Source organism: Panthera uncia (genome assembly GCF_023721935.1).
Source record: "Panthera uncia isolate 11264 chromosome B3 unlocalized genomic scaffold, Puncia_PCG_1.0 HiC_scaffold_1, whole genome shotgun sequence".
NCBI classification, from domain to species: Eukaryota; Metazoa; Chordata; class Mammalia; order Carnivora; family Felidae; genus Panthera; species Panthera uncia.
The window spans coordinates 64,088,840-64,109,795 of NW_026057582.1; the positions used below are offsets into that span (position 1 = coordinate 64,088,840).

General features: G+C 33.0%; 1 protein-coding gene across 6 annotated transcripts in view; it reads right to left on the reverse strand.

Moving 5' to 3' along the window:
• Positions 1-3,844: 3,844 nt before the first annotated feature.
• The window catches only part of ARHGAP5 (Rho GTPase activating protein 5), a 77,746-nt gene continuing 60,634 nt past the window's right edge, over positions 3,845-20,956 (reverse strand). For all 6 annotated transcript variants that reach the window (XM_049612922.1, XM_049612919.1, XM_049612923.1 and 3 more), the window contains exons 4-7: positions 15,195-15,272; positions 12,336-12,467; positions 11,509-11,614; positions 3,845-7,442 (exon numbers count right to left, since the gene is read on the reverse strand). In XM_049612922.1, the coding sequence (XP_049468879.1) occupies positions 7,115-7,442; positions 11,509-11,614; positions 12,336-12,467; positions 15,195-15,272 (644 nt within the window). In that variant the 3' untranslated portion in view covers positions 3,845-7,114. The remainder of the gene's footprint in view (positions 7,443-11,508; positions 11,615-12,335; positions 12,468-15,194; positions 15,273-20,956) is intronic.

The following is a 20,956-nucleotide window of genomic DNA, read 5'->3' on the forward strand; positions in this document are numbered from 1 at the left end:
GTACAGTGTTTATAATGCAAATATTTACAAGTGGTAGAAAACAAAAATGGTGACTTTGGTAATTTGTGAGATGTATAAATTTAGAATACTAAAAACATTCTTCAATGCAACTCACTCCTCCAATTCTTTTTATTATCAGTTTCTTCTTTGACAGAACCCGTTTGTTCACAAAGTTATGACATAATAAATAGCTGAATTTTTCTAAGAAATAACACTATAACTTTCCTTAGTAAGATGGCTAGATCTTTGCCAATAAATTACTTTTGACTGGTTTATTACAACTTATGATTATAAAATTGCTCAGTAACTATCGAGTCTGTATATTAAGTCTAAATTTGTTTCTTAATTTTTTTAATGTTTAGAGAAACAGAGCACAAGTGGGGGAGGGGCAGAGAGAGAAGCCATGAAGCAGGCTCCAGGCTCTGAGCTGTCACCAAAGAGCTCAACGCAGGGCCTGAACCCACGAACTTCCAAAATCATGACCTGAGCCGAAGTCAGATGCTTAAACCAACTAAGTCACCCAGGTGCCCAAAGTTTAAATTTGAATATCAAGGTTTTTTCTATGTAATGAACCATTCTCATGTGAACTTTTTCTTCCAGAAACTCCCATTCTGTCCTCCCCATATGGAATATATAAGCACATAACTGGGAATAAATATCTCATTTTTGTACCTCAAAGATTTGTATAGTTGGATGCCTTCTGGATAGTTTTGAGTCTTAATTTCCACTAGTGATTCTGAGATTTGGGAACCATGGCTTATAAACAGAAAAATACTCAAAACCCGGCACATTCTTAAAACTTCTAAGATTATTTTTACTTGAAGGACCTTGCTTGAATTTCAGACTGAATTAAGATTTGCTGCCTGTATGCCTCATATGGCACTTACGTAGACTAAAAACAGCCAAAAAAAGGTTTCAGAAGCAGAAACCTACTATTAATAGTGGTCACATACTTTTAGATCCATTATAGACATGATTTTGGTATTTAAGGGTATTTCAAAAATAATCACTTCATTAATGTCACAATTTACTGAAATATTTAACATTTGCTCATTAATGTACAGTGTGTGGAGATGCAATTACCACCCTCAAAAATACTAAGTCATCTTTAAGAATAGAAGGCTGTGAAAGCAAATCAATTCTTACATATATAAACAATTACTATTTTTTCAGGTTTTATTAAGTAACCTCTACACCCAATGTGGGGCTCAAACTCAGGACCCCAAGATCAAGAGTCACATACTCTTTCAAACTGTGCCAGCCAGGTGTTCCTGATATATACAATTGTATCACCAATCCTACCTACTGGATACAATGTTTTAATAATTTACTACGATCTTTTAAAGAACTATTCCACATAGCTCACTTATTAAAACTAAGAAAGATGATTCCTTTTGGGGAAAAAAGGGTGGTAAAACAGGACAATTATCATCACCCTCTGCAAATTATTTCTTTGACCTGTATTATTTGGAATTAATCTATCATAAATTATTCCACCTAGTTGGAAACTTGAACTTTACTAACCATCTTTGCCAGGGATCATCTGGTCTGTGAGCCAATTCTAGTCTGCTGCTTCTTTTTTGTAAACACAGTTTTACTGTAACACAGTCATGTTCATTTATTTCTATACTGGTTATGGCTATTTTTGCACTGCAACAGAATTGTGTCATAGATCATATGGCCTGCTAAGATATCTACCATCTGCCCTTACACAGAAAACGTCTGCTCACCTTAATCTACATGAAAATATTTAAATACATTTTTAAGTAACTTATAACTGCCATTTAAAAAAAAAGATTTTATTAAATAATCTCTACAACCCAATGCGGGGCTCGAACTCACAACTCGGAGATTAAGAGTCACAGGCTCCAAAGACTGAGCCAGCCAGGCAGCCCTCTACCATCATTTTGAAACTAAAGAATTGGATACATTTTAGTTTGTATTTGAAAAATGCATCACTGGTAATGGTTTCTCTCTATAAACCAAAAACATTTGGCAACTAAACGTCTGAACACCAACAAAAATGAAAAATCTGAAAATGAAATTTCTAAGAGATCAATTTAACAGAGGATCGAATGGCTCTGTTCTCATAGCTTCGGTTTTTGTTTTGTTTTTAAAATCTTTTCACCTACACATTTAAAATAACTCAAGTCCTACACAAATAATAACAGAAGGGATAGTGTGGATTGCTTCTAATTTTACTTGTAATTTTAGGGTATTACATATAAAGTGGCTTCACTAACCCCTACAAAGACAATTATTTAGATAAAATGAAATACCAGAATCTGAAGAGAAGGGAAAGAAAATAAGAGCTCCACGTTTAAAATGGTAAGATCTTTTAAGAACTACAAGTACCTAAAACATATTAAATGATTAGGACAAAACACTTAGTTTATTAAGGTCACAAGAAAATGATCTGGTGAGTGGAGACACATAATTACAACTAACTTGTATGAACTAGTGAAGCAATGAGTAAACAGGTCAATTGTTAAAGCCCACATCACTTGTATTGGAATAAAATATAATACAAAATAATTTTGAAAAAATAGGTCACAACACTAAGAGAATCTTAACTAAAAATGAGGCAAACTTTTAGAACAGGAGAGCCATTATTAAAATGTTCATAATTTTTACACGAGGCAAATAAAATTGAATAGAAAATCAGCACTGTGGGAATTAAACAAGTGTTTCTAAACTATAAATTCTGTGACAACTACTCAGTGTGTTTACTGTAGATCTTAGCACTACTTGTAAAATGACAACCAAAATTGCTAGCACTGTATTAATTTTAGGGTTTATAAATTTTATATATTAAACAGTAATGATTGAAATCTTAAAACTTTGACTACCATTAGCCTTCCAAAATCATTTCTATTGCCTGAAAAATTTCTATGAAATACTAATATTAAACACTTTAAGATTTAACTGATATGACATCTGTGGATCCCCCCACCTACCTGCTCCCACACCCACAGAGATAAAACTAATATTGGGGCTGGGGACAGAAATCATGCTTATAGGATGATGACAAGGTTCAACTTAATAGTAAATATCCCCAAAGTTTGTTAATTAGATTTTAACTAATGTAAAGAGATCACAGTACTTGGATATCTAATGATTGGATATTGGGTATGAGATATTAATGCTTGTACAGTTTTCTCAACTACACACCGATGTTACCATAAGAAATCCATTTTGAAGAGTGGTTCCTTCCCCTATTAAATCTTAGAAAATTTTATTTTCAGACATTTGAGAAACTGAAAAGGCTGCTGAGAACGTCAAGAATTCAAATACAATAAAAAAGTAAATAAAACCCATAACTGTTGAAACAAATCAGAAATTGTTCAGCCTAAGAATTAAGGTAATTAATTAAAATTATCAATTTCAAGAAAAACAAAAATTAAAGTCAGACTTCATCAGATCCACAGAATATTAGAACATACATCCATAAAGTTTGGCTTAATATTCATAAACCAATTAAGACAAAACAAAAGTATATTTTTCAATGTTAGCAGCTCTGCTAATAAACTAAAATAGGCTTCAAAATATTTCCAGTGGCTCAAAAGAACGTGTAGCCACAGCTCAACCAGGTCCAGGTAACAGTATTATCAGAAATCTGTGCAATCAATCTTTTCCTGAACATTTAAAAACTAAATTTTCACCAGTATGCGTACATCCAAAATGAATTTTGGATCTCCTCTCATGGTATAGTATAAAAGCTTAGTAATATACCTCCCTACTAAAACTTTCATCATATTGAAAAATTTATTTTTATTTTCCTATTTTACACAAAAAAGAAAATAGCTTTTACCAATGAAATGGTAAAATTAGAGGCAACTATAACTTAAAATTACACAGCTTCTTAATGTTTTATTCAGAGCATTCTTTATACAGAAGAAGCTTCACTGATATTTAATTTACTGCAGCATCCTGTGGGTGAAGCACAAAATTACATTAATTATAAACAAAGAAACAAAGCACTTTTGACTTTTTAAAATTATATATATATTTATATCCAGTTGACAAATAGCATCACAATTATTACCGTATAAAAAACTAAAAATCACCATGGAAGCTAAGGCCTAAATCTTATTCCAATTGTTCCCTTTTGTTTATATCTAAGAGATATTAGAAATTAAATTCCAGTACCTTAAAAAAAAAAAAAAAAAGGGTCTACATTATTTACACACAGTATGGAAAATAAAAGCTGCTTTTTGGCTAAGTTAGATTGTGGTTACCTACACAGTATTTACATCGTCAATGTTGGGGGGAAAAAGCACTAAACAAATACCATTTCAAATGGAAATACATTATGCCTGGAATTTTGTTCTAAAATTAATTGTATATCCTAGTGTCTGTTGAAATAAATTTGACTTCCAATAAATCTATTAAAAATTTGAAAAGGAGTACCACTATGCATCTTTATATTGCTAACCTAACCACTGTTAAGTACAATATTGTAGTAACTACAAGCACTGAAGCTTAAATGAAACAATGGCAACATGTGTGTAGATGGAATTTTATTTAAAATTGTAAAATATAATGCCTTAATGTTTACCCATAATTATGAGACTATCTAATATCCTTTTCATCCTTTAAGTCTCATATATAATATGTCCCTAAACAGTGAGACCTTCCAGTAACTTACCAAAGCAAAGTTTAATTATATTATTCTGTCCTTAGAATTATTTTTCTAATATTTAAAAACATATCTAAACCCTTGGCAAAAACAAACGCAATCAATTCAGTGTAACAGACTGAGCTTTAAACTGTACTTTAATTTTCAATTAACTGAAACCTATAGGTTAATTGAACCAAATGTAGAATTTTAAATGACCCACTATGAAGCTTTTCAAATCAATTATAGAATGCATAGAAAAGTGGAGATAAGTTTTGGGGAAGGTGTAAGGTAGTTAATGTGGAAAATGATAAATGCTAGTTTTAATAACAAAAATGGTACTTAATGTACATGAAAGTTAAATTAACAAAGTATAAAAGAGAATAGCTTAAATAAACTGGGATTCACATATTACAATAGCAAAGTCATGACCAAATGAACTGAAGACAAGAACAGTTCTGAAAATTCTCTTTTCAGCCTACTTCCAAAAGAAATAGTCAGGCTTTTTTCCTGTACATAGTTTTGAGCTTTGTCTATACCATATATAGTAGAAAAATAAATTCTTTAGCAACCTAGAAACAGTTTATAAAACTCTTAAAGTTTAATTTTCTTTGCCAGACATGCCAATGTTAAACTGACAGCTATAAATTAAAGCTATATAGACAATAGGTTATTAAGTAATATAGAACAAGTTAAGAATACTACATTTACCGGATTTTTCTTTTTAAAAATTACTGTACTTTCTTAATTCCTGTGTGCTTTGCAATAGGAATAATAGGGACTTTGTTTTCTTAGAAAAGATAATAACATGTAAGAGTATAACACAAATAAGATAATTTATAATATACATGTACTTCAACAGCAGCCTGGTTGATGTTGACATCTTGATTCTGAAGTTAAAATTAGAAGTACAATACCTAGGACATAACAGTTGGGAAAGACGGTATTTATTTTAGGGAAAAATGGAGCAAATCAAACTCTTAGGAGCCTCCAATCTCAAAATCATCTATTTACTATAATACACATAAGACAACCTTAAAATTGTATTATGAATGAGGATTACAACACGGACCAAAGAATTTCCTCTTTCCTACAGGAAAAGATAACCTAACAAGGAAAAACAAACCATTTTTTTTTCCTTTCCAGAAAAAAATGGCATGGTTTGGTAATAAACAAATTTTGACTAAAGCCTAAAAAAATTTATGCCACCAGTTCTGAAATTTTTATCCGTAATTTAGTGTTCTGGTTGGATCTTTACTAACAAAATGTTTAACCCCCAAAGCAGCAATCATTTACAGCAAATCTGGTACCAACATCAAAAAAAATTGTTTTAAAAAATGGTGCAAAAGCATTTTGGATTTTAGTACAACATATCACAGAAAAGAATATGAATACAAGTTTGCAACTTTATATGTACACACTCCAAAGAGGCTGTCAGTACCCAAAGTATTTTTATTGCTATATTAGCAATGGACTTTTGGATATGTTTTTAAGGGCCACATAAAAATAGATTCAAGGAACAGATTAAATTGAAGTCCTAGATTAAAATGTTTGGTTTAAAGAATTTTCTACAACAAATTTCATGTTTATGTACGAAAAGTTATATAACCTTATATGAAAATGTCATGAAGTATTTTCTACACTATACTAAATGTATTTCCCAAGAGGGAAAAAATTAAAATATCTAAAATATATTAGATTAAGATTACAAGACCATCATAGATCTTTTGAACATGCATCTGTTTACAGAATTAACAGTATACAAGATGTTTATTTCATTATGGACCATAAAGAAATGAGTTGGTGACAACTATCCTTTGCACAATATTATCAACTCACTTTAGCCACAAGTATATCCTTGGTATGCGTGTACAAGAAATATGTTCATTTACCCCTCATCAAATCATCCACAGGTTTATTTAGAAGTAAAGATGAAGGTGCAGAAATATGATAAGTGTATTTTTCTTTCTTTCAAACAACATCCCAAGCATGGCGTAAGTAGCCTGAAATTATAAAATACTTAACTGGGCTTTTAGTTATCTACACAGACTGCTAAAATGTAAATTAAGTTGCCCAAATCAGCACATCAAATAACAAAATCAGCCATAAAGCAGGCTGAAAAGCATTAAATGTTTCATATATGTGAGTTTTTAAATCATTTAATTTCTATAGAAAAATTTTATTCACAATATAATGTGACAGAAAATGCCACAGGAATGATATACTGATTGCAATAAGGTTGCATGCAACAGCAGCTTTGTATTTTATAGCTATTTTTGTTTATAAAAATTAAACCTCTCCAGTCATGCTTATCACATGTTAGATTTGTAATGTAAATGACTAAGGAATTATACCATATAGTTCAAAGAGAAAATGTCTCATCATTTTGACTGTGAATTACCTGTAAGAAAAATCAAGTATACTACTGAACCCTGAAACATGCATGCCTAGATTTGCTTTTTGTCCAAATTCAGGCTGTCTGCAATCAGTTCGTACTTATATAATACCAAGAGGATCTGTCTGTAACTGTGGTTGAATCAGCTGAGGTTGCAAAGGTGGTGGCAACTGAAGCGGTACCATTGGTTCCACCAACTGTCCTGGGTTTGAAGGTGGTGGAGGAGCCACAGTGTTCACAGTTTCCACAATTTCTCCATTATAAAAGAAAAACTGACACTGCTGAATGAATGTTTCAACAACAGACTGATGGATCTTAGTAGTAGACAGAAACTCTCGATTTTCAAAATCGGGTCTCATCAAGGTTGGCCAAAAACAGATGGATAAGTTGTCTGCTGTCATTAGGTTGATTTTGTTTTGCTGACTAACCCTGAAATTATGATAGGAAAAAACAATTAGAAACCAATCAAAATTCATGGCAATTTAAGTATCAGAGATCTCAGATGATTTAGTTTTAAAAATTTTTTATCTTAACTTCACATTTAAACCATCTTTCTTCTTGTGCATTCTAAGATTTTCAACTACATTCTAGTAACAGGAGACAGCAAATCCATTCCTTGTGAAAAATCAAAGATAGTCTTTAAAAAAACGTGGTACCAGGGGTTTTATAATTTATGTATAGAAACCTCCTTAATGTGTGTGGAAAAAAAACCTTTTTCTCAGAGTAAGGAGGACACGTGACAAACTTTAATGAGTTTCTGGCAACAGAGACCGAAAATTCTAACTGCATATCCAAATTCCTTGACTATTATGAGAGATGAAAAGACAAACCGTGGTATTGTCAGCTCGCTGATCCTTGGAAAAATCAAACTTTAGAAAAATTACTCTATCATATCCTCCAACCAACAGACTTTTTCAACTTTCAAAAAACTTAGTTTCTAATATTGCAAAAAAGAATCTTTTCCATCATTAAATATATTGTACCTTGCTACAAATTTAATTTGAAAGACAACAGTTCACAGAAACACATTCCACCTTAACATTCTTAGTTAGAATTTTAATAAGAATTTATCACTTAATTAAGAATTTACTTAAGAATTTATAAATGATTATACATTGTATTAACAGATTTACATATAGCTCTTTAAATATGTGAGCAAGCACTTCTACCATTGTAATAAGAAACCTAAGAGAAAAATCTTAAATTATAAATCAAAATTATTAAATTGGGGAAGAATCTTAGTATTTCTATCTGATGCTCTTCTTCCACACATAAAGAAATAATCCAGGATGGAAGGTAGTGGGAAAATCTCGTAATTAAATTTGCACATCAAAATATTTTAAATATAAACCAAAGAAACCCCTTCCCCCAACCACAGGAATTGTTCATCTGAGGTAAAGTAATATGCCCTAAAAATATGTGTTCTATGGTAAAAGTTATTACTATTTGTTAAGAGAGAAAATTAGAATATTCAGAATAAAGCTGACTAACTATAGTGGGTCCATTCAGTTGTTTCTATGCAGTAGACAAGTGTAGATTCTGAAAAAAGAAAACCAAACAAAAAACGAAAGGCAAAAAAACAAAAACACCTGTAAAGTTGAAAGACATTACAGCATGGGCATCAGGTCTATTTGCTCAGTCAAAAACTACAAAAGAAAGGTACCAAGTAAGAGATGAGGGTGCCTAGGAAAGGCTTCCTTGAAGAGGTAATGTCTGATGTTTGAGTTAAGAGTGATGGGCAATTGGTAAAATGGTAGGAAGGGAAGGTAATTCAGTCAAAACAGTGGTTCTCAACTTCAGTGTGTATCAGAACCTCCTAGAGGGCTTGTTAAAACAGAGACTGATAGTTATGTCTGGGGTGGGATCTGATAATTTGCATTCCTAACAAGTTCTGGGGTGATGCTGCTACTGCTGGTTTGAGGACTACATTTTGAGAACTGAGGCAGTCATATTAAGATGTAATGACAGGCACAAATTGATACCTCTGATTAAATGCTATTAATCCAGCTACTTGCTGTGTTGTGTGCTTAGAGGAAATGGAAAGAAGGTGTTAACTGAGTAAGTCAGAACTAGACCACTTAATGTTGAACATTTTTTTCTTTAGGATATAAGATGTTATTCAATTAAAAAACATCTTTATAGAAAGATCATTCTTAGATCAGGATCACAGGAGGATCAAGAGGAAAACTGGCATGAAGAGAGCTTAATTACAATGAAACTAGAGTTACCTAAATGAGAAATGATAATGGCTAAAGCAGTGGCACAGGAACAAACAGGAAAAATAATTAGAGGAGAAAAAAGTGATTCAACACAGGAACTCACTGAATATGGAGGCTGAAAGAGAATATAACAAAAGAGTAACTCCATGGATTCATTTCTGCAATTTGCCAATGATCTATTATATATTTATTTATCATTCATTTCTTATACTAGAACTTAATGAGTGACTGCTTTGTTCACTTTCTATGTCCCTAGCACTCTTCAGAATACTTGGCACACAGAGTTCCCATTACAAGTCTGGTTGACCAATCCTTTTAAAATTTAAGTCTGATGATATTATTTCTCTGCTTTACTCTCCAGTGGTCCCCCTACCACTCAGAGTGACAGGCATGCCATGCTATTTTCATTAAGAAAGTCTCATTCCTCACCTCCTCACAAATGTCAGTTGGAAGTCAACAGTGTGCTTAGCGACATACACTCATAAGCAATTTCCTTGTCAATAAAACATTTTAAAGATTAAAGTTAGACATATTACACTCTGAGAAGTACTGTCCTATATAATCTCACACTGTCTCTCTTCCCTTTCTGACCTCACCTCTTACTCTGTTCATCCTTCTCTCTACTGGAATCACAAAGTCCTCTGCCATTCCTCAACACATCATGTATGCTTCTGCTGCTGTATGGTTCTATTACTGAAGCCAAACATGGTACTGTCTAAAATAATATTGCTAGTGGACTAGTACTATGCTTCTCTGACCATGCTTTTCCCCTTGGTCTTTTTTCCCTATTCTTTTAAATAAAGTACAATTCTGGGGTGCCTGGGTGTCTCAGTTGGTTAAGCGTCTGACTATGGCTCAGGTCATGGTCTCAGGGTTCATGAGTTCAAGCCCCACATCAGGTTCTGTGCTGACAGCTTGGAGCCTGGAACCTGCTTTGGATTCTGTGTCTTCCTCTCTCTCTGCCCCTCCCCTGCTCACACTCTGTCTCTCAAAAATTTTTTTTAAATAAAGCACCAATTCTTACTTCAGCACTTTAATCTGGCCAAACAATAATATGTTCACAAACCATCTTTACACTCTATATTGGGTAAGGTCTCTAACAGTACCATGTACACATCTGTTATCATTTCAAGAACCATTTGTATGATAATTTTCAAAAGATGATACTCCACTAATTTTATGACAATACTAGTATGCTGGTATTTTCTCAAGGAGGGAGACTTCAGAGAATAGTTACTAGAAACCTTAATATAATTTTATACTACACTGATTGCAACAATAAAACTTTAAACATTTAAGAGATACAAAACTGAAATGTACTTGGGTTTCAACATTGATGTTATAAGTTAAAATAAAAAAAAACTTCATTAGTGTCAATAGAAATTATAAGGAGCAGACTTTTGAAAAACTTAGCACAAATACTAGTAATTCTATTTAGTCCTAAGAACAACTTTGTGAGGTGTTATATTTCTCATTTTTATAGTTGAGAAAATGAAGACTTAAGCAAGGTTAAGTAATATGCCTAAGGTCACATAACTAATAAAAATGTTTCACATCTGAGCCTCTCTGACTCAACAGTCTGAGCTTTAAGCTATGACACAATACTGCCTTTCACTTAATAAATGGTATTGTGAAGAGAGTTATCACTTTACAAAAAAGGATACGCTTGAAGTTTAACATATTTAAGATTTTAGTGCAGGATTAATGTCCTGCATTTCAGGTTAACAGGATGGACGGTAATATGAATTTAAGTTTCTGATAAAATTTCACTTTGTGGGCTATACCCGAACAAAACAAGCAAGATATACAAAAGCAACAGAGTGTGATACAAAAAATTAAGTGAAACCTCTAAGAGACTTGGGGTCTTACTCATAAGATGTGTCACTTATTAATTATGTGACACTGAGTATCTAATTTCCCTCTTTAAACCTCAATTTTTCCAACTTCAAATAGGTTCATTTGGTTAAGAGTCATTTCATACCTAAAATTCTAAGAGTCTATAGAAGAGAACTGTTGAATAATAGCAATATTCTTACTACTTATATAATATACTTACTATACTATTTATATAATCATTACATGTACTAAAAGAGTCACAATCATATACCTTTCTTTAAACAAGTTGTGAAAATCTATTTTAAAAATCCAGAGAAGACCCAAAATTCAACTATATTTAAAATTAGTTTGCCTTCTTTTCTCTATCTTATTATTAACCCAATTTAAAATTGGAAGTTTAAAATTTACAGTGCAACTGCATAAACAAAAAATAAAAATACCTGTTTAGATGTGTTATTACATATCTGAATACATCATAGTTTACAGGATGAAATTTCTTAACAATTTCTTTCAATGCATGAAGACGTTCTGTTTTATCTGGGATTTCTGTAAAATCAAAGTAGGAAGGAATTTGTTGAAACACACATTTAAAAATATCTGATAAAGCTTCCTGCTTTGCTTACTGTAAAAGACAATGAAGAATCTGTTTGAAGCATATGAGAATAAGTAAACAAAAACAAAATGTTCTAAGAAACCTGCTAAATACATTATCATCTATTACAATAGCCTTTTTGCATGTAAAGCTAATCACAAGGTCAAATTGACTCAGAGATAAAATTTGAAATGGTTATACTGAATAAGCACCTACTTTCCTACCTTACTTTTGCAAAAAATGACTTAAGATATGAGGCCAAAGTTAATTTGACTTTAAAAAACTTAAATACACATGTGTACACACCATACACAGGTTAATATTTTACTGAAATATGTTAGAGATACATTCACATGAAGAGTTCATTTAATTTTCTTACACAGCCTCTAAGTCTGAAATAAAAATACAAATCACAAATTTCTAGTACAATGATCTTCAAATTGCTAGAAGCACTGAGTCACCTGAGAGACCAGCTACAACTAAATATTTCTGGGGATCACTCCCCCGGATTCTGATTTTGTTTACTTGCAGGAAAATAACCTTTAAGAAAGAGTCTTATAAGCTGAATTTTTATTAGCTACACATTCTAGTGCATGGATGATTTTAACACAAAGCAATCAGTACATTAAACCCACCATCATCATCTCTCTCCAAAAAAGGAGGCTTACAACTTACTTGCTGCTTCCAATAGCTCTGGATGAAGAGAATATGGAATTAACGGGTCTGGCAGATCTGCAAAGAAAGCTTTAAGAGCTCCAGCTACAGCATTTACTGTTACTTCCATTGATACGAGACTGATATTATGATCTACAAGACAAAAATTTAAATTTGTAATTTATATAATAAAATTTTAATTAATTATAAGAGAGGTAAGCTAAATATAGGTACTTATAGATCCAAATGTATTAGTCTTCTCCTCAGCCGTGTTTCTTTACAGGCTGATTCACCCCTCCCCAAATGTTTTTTTTTTTTTTTAAGTTTATTTATTTTTTAGAGAGAGATAGAGAGAGAGCACATGGGGCAGGGGCAGGGGCAGGGGCAGGGGCAGGGGCAGAGAGAGAGAGAGAGAGAGAGAGAGAGAGAAAGAAGTGGGAAAGAGAATCCCAAACAGGCTCTGCACTACTAGTGCAGAGCCTGATGAGGGCTCCATCTCATGAACTGTGACATGACCTGAACCAAAATCAAGAGTCAGATGTTCAACCAACTGAGATGCTCAGGAGCCCCTCCTACTCTGTTTTAATAAGTTTGCCTACATAAGGGAAGAGAGAACCAAGCAGGAAGCATCTTCTATTACAGCAAATGTAAAAGGCTGTTAGGCTTATTAGTATGTTATAGAGCATTAGCATTCACTAATACCTACCTTTTAAAATATTTTGTTTACATAAGCTATTTTACAGGGGCACCTAGGTGGCTCAGTCAATTGGGTTACCAGATTCCCTTTCTCTCTGCCCCTTCCCCACTCTCTCTCTTTCAAAACAAACTTTAAAAAAGGCCATAAAAAAACAGAAAGACAAAAGATAGGAATTAAGCATATAAATTTTAGTTTAAACCTTCTACTTATACTTGCTGAAATCAAGTGAGTTTACACCTTCTAGCTTACACTTGATTTTTTTGTATGGAATAGTTTCATCTCAACCCTTTTCAGTGAAGTTCTGACTTAAAAAACAAGAATAGAATATACTAAAGGTGTATCACAAGGTTAATCTGCTATTAAAAGAATTATTTTTTCCTTTTATAATTTTGGTATTTATGATATCAAATTTTGGTATTTATGACAGAAAATGTAAAAACACAGATCAACAACAAGAAAAAAATTACCCCCATCACCTAGAAACAATCACTATTTACATTTTATTTATTCGGGCCTGTTTCCTTTCATCCCTTTTTATTCATTAAAAAAAAAACTAGAAAAATCATGAATACATTTTTATACTGGATTTTGTTTTTAAGGCATTATCTAAGATGATTAAAATTTCACAAGCAAACGTTTAAAACATTTTCTGTGTGTACCAAGTAACATTTAATTGTAATATAATTGAAAATTTGCAAGAATAGTACTAAGAATTCACACATCCTTAACCCATTAATAACCTTTTGCCCTAAATGGTTATAATGACCAAAAAATATTCCCCAAGATTTAACAATTTACATAATATTTTATTACTGAACATTTAGATTTTATTTAAAAACATTAAAGATGCTATGATAAACACTATTATATACTAAAGCTTATTTTCTTAGGCTACATTTTCTATAACAAGAGCTATCCAATGAATATTTGATATGGTGTGTGGCACAGAAAACTCTTCATTATCTCATTATTCATCCCAGTTCCTCTTATCACTCCTAGTCTAGATATGAAAAAGTTAGGGTTTAGAAAAATTAATTGCCCTAGGCACAGTAAGTGACAGAACGAGAAAACAAAACCATGAAGTATAATTCAAGAGGCCATAGTATTGACTATAACCTATTCCTTAATTACTGTAAGTGAAATCGCACAAATTTAAAATGAAGTCCTGTATATAGAAAATACTTCCAAAGCTTTCATACCACTCAATAACTGACATTTTACCATTTTAACACACATAAATCTACACTATTTTACACAGGAACCTAGTATTCCACTTATAAAGAACGTGGATAGGTCCCCTCCTCTTTTTAAAAAAATTTGAGACGACACTGCTATAAATGCTCTTTCAAGTATATCTTGGTAAGCTTATACAAAGACTTCTGTAACATAAATATTTATAAGTGGAATTTCTGGAGCAAAGTATCTGAATTTTAATAGTTATACATGAACTACCTCTCAAAAGGTATCCACAACCAACAGTGTACAACATACCTGCTTCTCTACACTCTATCAACAATCTTTTCACTCTGATAATAAATCAAAATCAATTCTTTTTATTTTAGTGTTTGTACTACAAATCATAGAGACAGAGCATATTTTCATATACTCTTTCGTCTCTTTCTTCTGATGTGAACTGCTTATTCCATCCAAGATTATTCCACACCTCCCTCAAGTTTATAGTTTGTCTCCCGGTTTTGTTCACGTTTTATCCACTATCTCACACAGAGATAGCAGTCCAGGTTATCATCCTGTTTAGGATTTCTACATTTCATATCAAGTTTAGGCCTTGCTACTCCAAGATTATAAAATATTCACTCATTTTTCTCCATAGTGCTTATAGTTTTTTTACATTTAAAACTTTGATTTGTTTTTTTTAATTCCTAATGGTTAGCTGGCCCTAAAGCATGGAAAAAAAATTAAACTGCACCTTTAATTAAGTATTATTTCTGACTTAGAAAGATGCTGATTTGTCATAAGTCAATTGATTGCTTTTTTAATTCTGGTAACGGATTTATAGCTCTCCTATTCTTGACTATGGTAAATATTCTATCACACGTTTAAAATCCTGCTTCAAGACTCTTTCCTCCCCAAAATCCCACTTCCTTATAAAAATCAGTCTTCCCACCATGAAATTTCAGTAAGGAAAATAATTTAAAAATGATTGTATTTTGTATATACCTCACCTTGATCAAACTGCTTTTGAATATTGTCTTGATCAGTTTTGTTCCCACTAACACGGTAGAGTCCTTCAGTACATAATCCTATAAGAATAAAGAAATATATAAGGTTTTATACATACATACATATATACATACATACATACATACATACATACATATATACAACAGAATACACTCAACCTTAAACACATCTTAGTAACTTAGAAAAATATGGTGGTAAAATACTATTAAGAATTAAAAATTTTGGGGCATTTGTTTTGAAATTCTTAATGGACCACTTTTTCTCTTAAATCATTTAGGACATCCAGTTCCATGCAAAATGAAAAAACATGTTTCTTCCTATTTCTTCCACTAAGTATAGCTAAAATTCCCGAGCACAATATATAAAAAGCAAACATCAAGATTCTGAATGGTGGAGAGAAGATAGACTGTCTAATGACACTGGAATTTGCAGAACAAAATGATAGTGAGTTCTCTGGGATTTCTTTTTGCCTCATATATACTGGACTGGACAACAGAGAAGCTTCAACCCAGAAATATCACATAGCACAGGCAAAAAAAGAGAAAGAAAAAATAACAGAAAACCAACCACAAGAAAAGCTTGCTCTCTCAAGTGGAAGGACTGTGAAAGGTGTAGCCTTAGAAAGCAAAAACAAAACATTTTTTTTTATTAGAACTGCCTTCCTCCAGCCGAAGACCATGAAACCCACTCCTCACACACAAGTGGTAACCCAGTAGGGAGATCAGAATTCCACTTCTTCTACCCAGCGGTAAAAATGGCATATACCCCCCCTTCCTCTTCCTGGGGTGTCAATAGGGGTGAATAGAGACCAGAATCTAGAGGTAAGAGGGAAATTACCCTCCCCACCATGGTAGTGTCAGTAGAGGCCCATGGAGACCAAATAGGGCATCAGGGCTTTCATCCCCAACTGCTGGTGCAGTCAGAAGAGGTTCACTAAAATAGAAGATCCAAAGTCTCATAGCATAATATCCAAAATGACCCGGATACAATAATAAAGCTAAAATTATTCATCATACCACAAACCAAGAAAATCTCCAACATGAAGGAGAAAAGATAATTAACAGATACCAATACAAAGGTGCCAGCTGTGGAATTATCTGACAAGGATTTTAAAGCAGCTATCATAAAATATTTCAATGAACAATTATAAACACACTTGAAAAAAATTGAAAGTTTCATAAAAAATCAGAAATATAGTAAGACCTAGAAACTTTAGAACTAAGGAAAAGACATAGAATGGAGACGACAGAGCAGTGAACGAGTGACCTTGAAAATAAATCAATAGAAATTACAGAGACTGAACAACATAAAGAAATTTATACTGGAAAAGGAGGGGGGAAAAAAGAATGAAAAAAGAAAGGCCTCAGGGAATTATGGACAATAACAAAAGACCTAACATTTATGTCACTGGCCAAAAGTCTATACCTATTGTCTGTGCTCAACAGGAAGTTTCTTAAAGCACTTCTAAAAGAGACTCAATTTCGTAAGGCATTATACTCTTCTGATCACAGGAGTTACAAAAAAATAAAAACAAACCAAATCAATGAAAAAGTAGACTATCTCAAACTTATTCCTTGACCAATGTCACAGCTTCCATGGGACAATGTATTTTTAATTCCTTCTAATTTCTTACCTAGTTATTAGAATTATTTTAGTCTTTACAAAGAATACATAACAATATGAAAGAAAAATGAAGTATATCTCATGCTAGGAGGAAAATGTTAATATTCAGAAATTCATGAACATATAAAAGGAAACAAAAATCCAATCTGACAAAGTTTCATGGGCTAATATTGCTATATTAAAAAATTTTTTAATGTTTATTATTTATTTTTGATAAAGAGACAGAGGGTGAGCAAGGGAGGGGCAGAGAGAGGGAGACAAAGAATCAGAAGCAGGCTCCAAGCTGTTGGCACAGCGGGTGACATGGAGCTCAAACTCCGGAACTGTTAAATCATGACCTGAGCCAAAGTCAGACACTTAAAACCGACTGTGCCACCCCAGGCGCCCCTAATGTTATTTAAATGTTACAAGGTTTTACTGACATAGCCAACATGAATTCACCTGTGATTAGTGAAAGAAACCAGACACAAAAGAATTTATTTATGTGATTCCATTTATATCAAGTTCTAAAAAAGGCAATACTTATCTATAAGTGGGGGCTGGGGGAAGTTAGACGAGTTACCTTGGGTGGTTTGGAAAAGCAATTGGAAAGAGACATAAAGGGTCGTGAAAATGTTCTGTATCTTGCTTGACAGGTGTGTGCATTAAACAGGGGAATGAATTTGTCACAAGTGAATCTAAGTGTACCCTTAAGTTTGGTGAACTTCACTCTATGTAATTGGCCCTTAAAAAATTTTGAAAAATTGTGATAAATTATTGAACTCTACTTAGCAGGTTTCAAATCTAGAGTAGTATGTGTACTTTTTGCATATTTCAGACTTGAGCAAATGAGTAAATATGTGAAGAATAAAAGGAGCATGGATTCTCACTGTTCAAGAAGGGAATTAATAACAAAAGGGGAACTAGAATTAAATGTACTGTATGGTATTAGATTAAAATTGAAGGTAACAACATAAATTCATGGTTTTTAACAAACTGCTACAGAAATAAGTATAGATACATACATACATACATTTCTTAGCTTTCTTAGCTTTTTTTGCTGAGATAGTCCAGAAGTAGCCCCAATATTGGTTTCTAAATACCATTCTCTACCAAAACAAACCAGAGCAATTTGGAGAAAAGGTGGATTCCAAGGATGAATCAGGGAAAGTATAAGCCATGCCTGGTACATCTTGTGCCAGAAAGTTGAGGAAGTACTTAAAAAATTATAGAGACGTATCTTCAAAGGACATAGAATCCATGAAAGAGTCTAAGCTAGGATGATCTGAGTAACATTAATGCATTATAACTCATTGAATACAAGAACACATGAACTCATACCAATATAAATAAAAAGTTACTAAATTAAAGTTTTAACTTCAATGAAGAAATATGGCAGACACCAACAAATAATCAAAATTATTGGGACAAACTGATACACTGTCTCAACAGGTATGACATACTTAAAAAGATACAACAACCTTGATGGTATTTCTAACAAAAATGCATAATTCAAATCTAATAATGAGGAAACATGATATTCAAATTGAGACGAGTAGTTCATTTATATACTGAAATGTCAACCAATAAACACAGGAGAAATTAGATTTAAAAAAATCAATAAAGTCTAAAACTAGTGGCTAAAAGTCTGAAGATAATCTCAAAAATTCTTTTTAATTAAAGGAGCTGAAAAAGGGTAGCCTGGGTGGCTCAGTCAATTAAGCCTCCAACTTAGGCCCAGGTCATGAACGTACCATTCACGAGTTCAAGCTCCACATTGGACTCTATGCTGACAGCTCAGAGCCTGGAGCTGCTTCAGATTCTGCGTCTTCCTCTCTGTACCTCCCCCACTCGTGCTCATGTGTTCTCTCTCTCAAAAATAAATAAAAACATCTAAAAAATTAAATAAATAAATGGGTTGAAAAAGACATGATCACTAAATGCAATACACCTAAATTAAATTATATCCTGGACTGCTCCTCTCATGAAGGATTAAATAGCTCCAAATGTCATTAACTGAGGTTGACAATTCCTGACAGAGATGAGCATTTAGTATTACTTGTTAAGTGAAAATTTTAAGGTACTTAATCATCTACACTAAAAATCTTGCCTTCCATTTACTAATAAGTAAATGATGTAAAAAAAAAAATGAAAAAACACCCCCAACTCAATTATCAAGACGTGAATTATCAAAGTTTTACTTGGACTTAAAATCACCCAAGGTATCTATCATGGGTCTCCAAGCAATAAATAAAGGCATTAGAAATATATTCCAATATTCTGAAACTAAATATAAAAATTTTAAAATTGAAAATAACTTTAAACCAAATCCTCTTTTTTTTCTTTTATTAGAAAAGTAACCCTTGTGCTGTACAAACTTATTGGTATCTGAAGTTCTAAAATGGTCCAAGCTCTATCTGAGCTGCTAATGAAGAAAATGAAATAAGAGTTTCAAAGCCTGTTTCTGTACCTTCAGGATGAAATAATACTAAGTCACAAAATAGATTACAGTGTGTAAGAGAAAAAGTAAAATGTCTAAATAAACACATAAATTAGACAAATGCATCCATGTGGAAATGGCATCAGTAACGAGATGGAAATGGGAATTTCAGGGCTTGTTTCCCTCAAAAAAGCAACTAATGAGCTGTCAAAAAGTGTATCAATTTTTGCAGAAGAATGAAATCTAGTAAAAAAAAAAAAAAAAAGAAAATCACAACCATTAGAAGGCTCGGTGAAGAAAGCAGCTTTTAATTATCCACCCACCATACCCTTATACTTCAGATTAGCACAACCATGATGATGGCAGCCTGCACTCTGGGCAAAGGTTACAAGTGCCAGAGGAAGCAATACAGATCTTATTCTTAAGGAACTATGGTGACGGGTTTTGACCAGTCTCCTAGATGGAACAACACAAGGGCTTTTTACATGTTTCACTCAACTTGAAGTGTTCCCAGGGCTGAGGTGGCTTCACTGGCATGTAAAGGCAGAAGTACTGGCTGCAGCAATGTGGAGACAGGAACAACAGGATCAGCAATGGGAGGGAAAGCCTATCATGGAAGATGTTGGCGAAAGGAGACAGTGGGGGATTACGGAGTTTAAAAGCGTCTACATATATGGGGGGAATCAAGAAGCCCACATGCATGCTGAAAGCCGGATACATCCTCAGAAAATGCCTGAAAAGATCAGAAACTTTCACCTCTGGCTAACCACAAGCTCTGCTCAAGCTGGAAGTGAAGGCTCAAGCAGAGTTATAAATGGCCCGGGTAAGTGTTAAAAGAGTAAGCGAACACAATGTGCAAAGACTTGGAAAGAATTTTTTTCCCAATGACTTCAGGCATTTAAACAAACTGTCAAAACACTAGCTAACCACTAAGCTAATGGAATACAGACTTCAGTGGCCACAAATGACAAAGAATACAGACTTTAAAATAGTAGTTTAGGAAAGTCTCCAAACAAGCAAACATAGCCAATAAACAGCAACAAAAACCCTGGTAAGGTAGGGGCATCTGATATCCAGAGATAACACAAAATTCAAAACCCCTTATTGTCAACAACATATTAAAAGGCATAGAAAGAAACAAAACTGGTATGCTCAGAAACAATATGGTATGCTCAAGGAACAAAAAGAAATGAACAGAAACTGTCTGTGAGGAAACCCAGTCTTTGTACTACACAAAGACTTTAAATCAACTCTTTAAAAAAAATGCATGAACAAAGAAGTGAAAGGAACCAGAGGGATGACAATAAAGTGAGTATCAATAAATACAAAGAAATTAGAGTAAGAACTAAAGAGATTCTGGAACTGGAAAGTAGAGTAACAAAAATGAAAACTTCACTGGCAAGGTTTAAGAGCAGATTTTAGCAAGCAGAAGAAATAACCAGTGAACTTAAAGACTGGTTAACTGAAATTATCGAGTCTGGGAGCAAAAAGAGAAAAGAATGAAGAAAAATGAACAGAGCCTAAGACATTTCTGGACACCATCAAATTTACCAACACATGTGCAAGGGCTTTCCTAAAAGGAAAGGAAAATATTTAAAGCAATAATGGCTAAAACTAAATATGGGAAAAAAAAAAAAAAAACCAACAACCCACAAATGTATACATCCAAGAATGTCAACAAATTGCAAGCAGGATGAACTC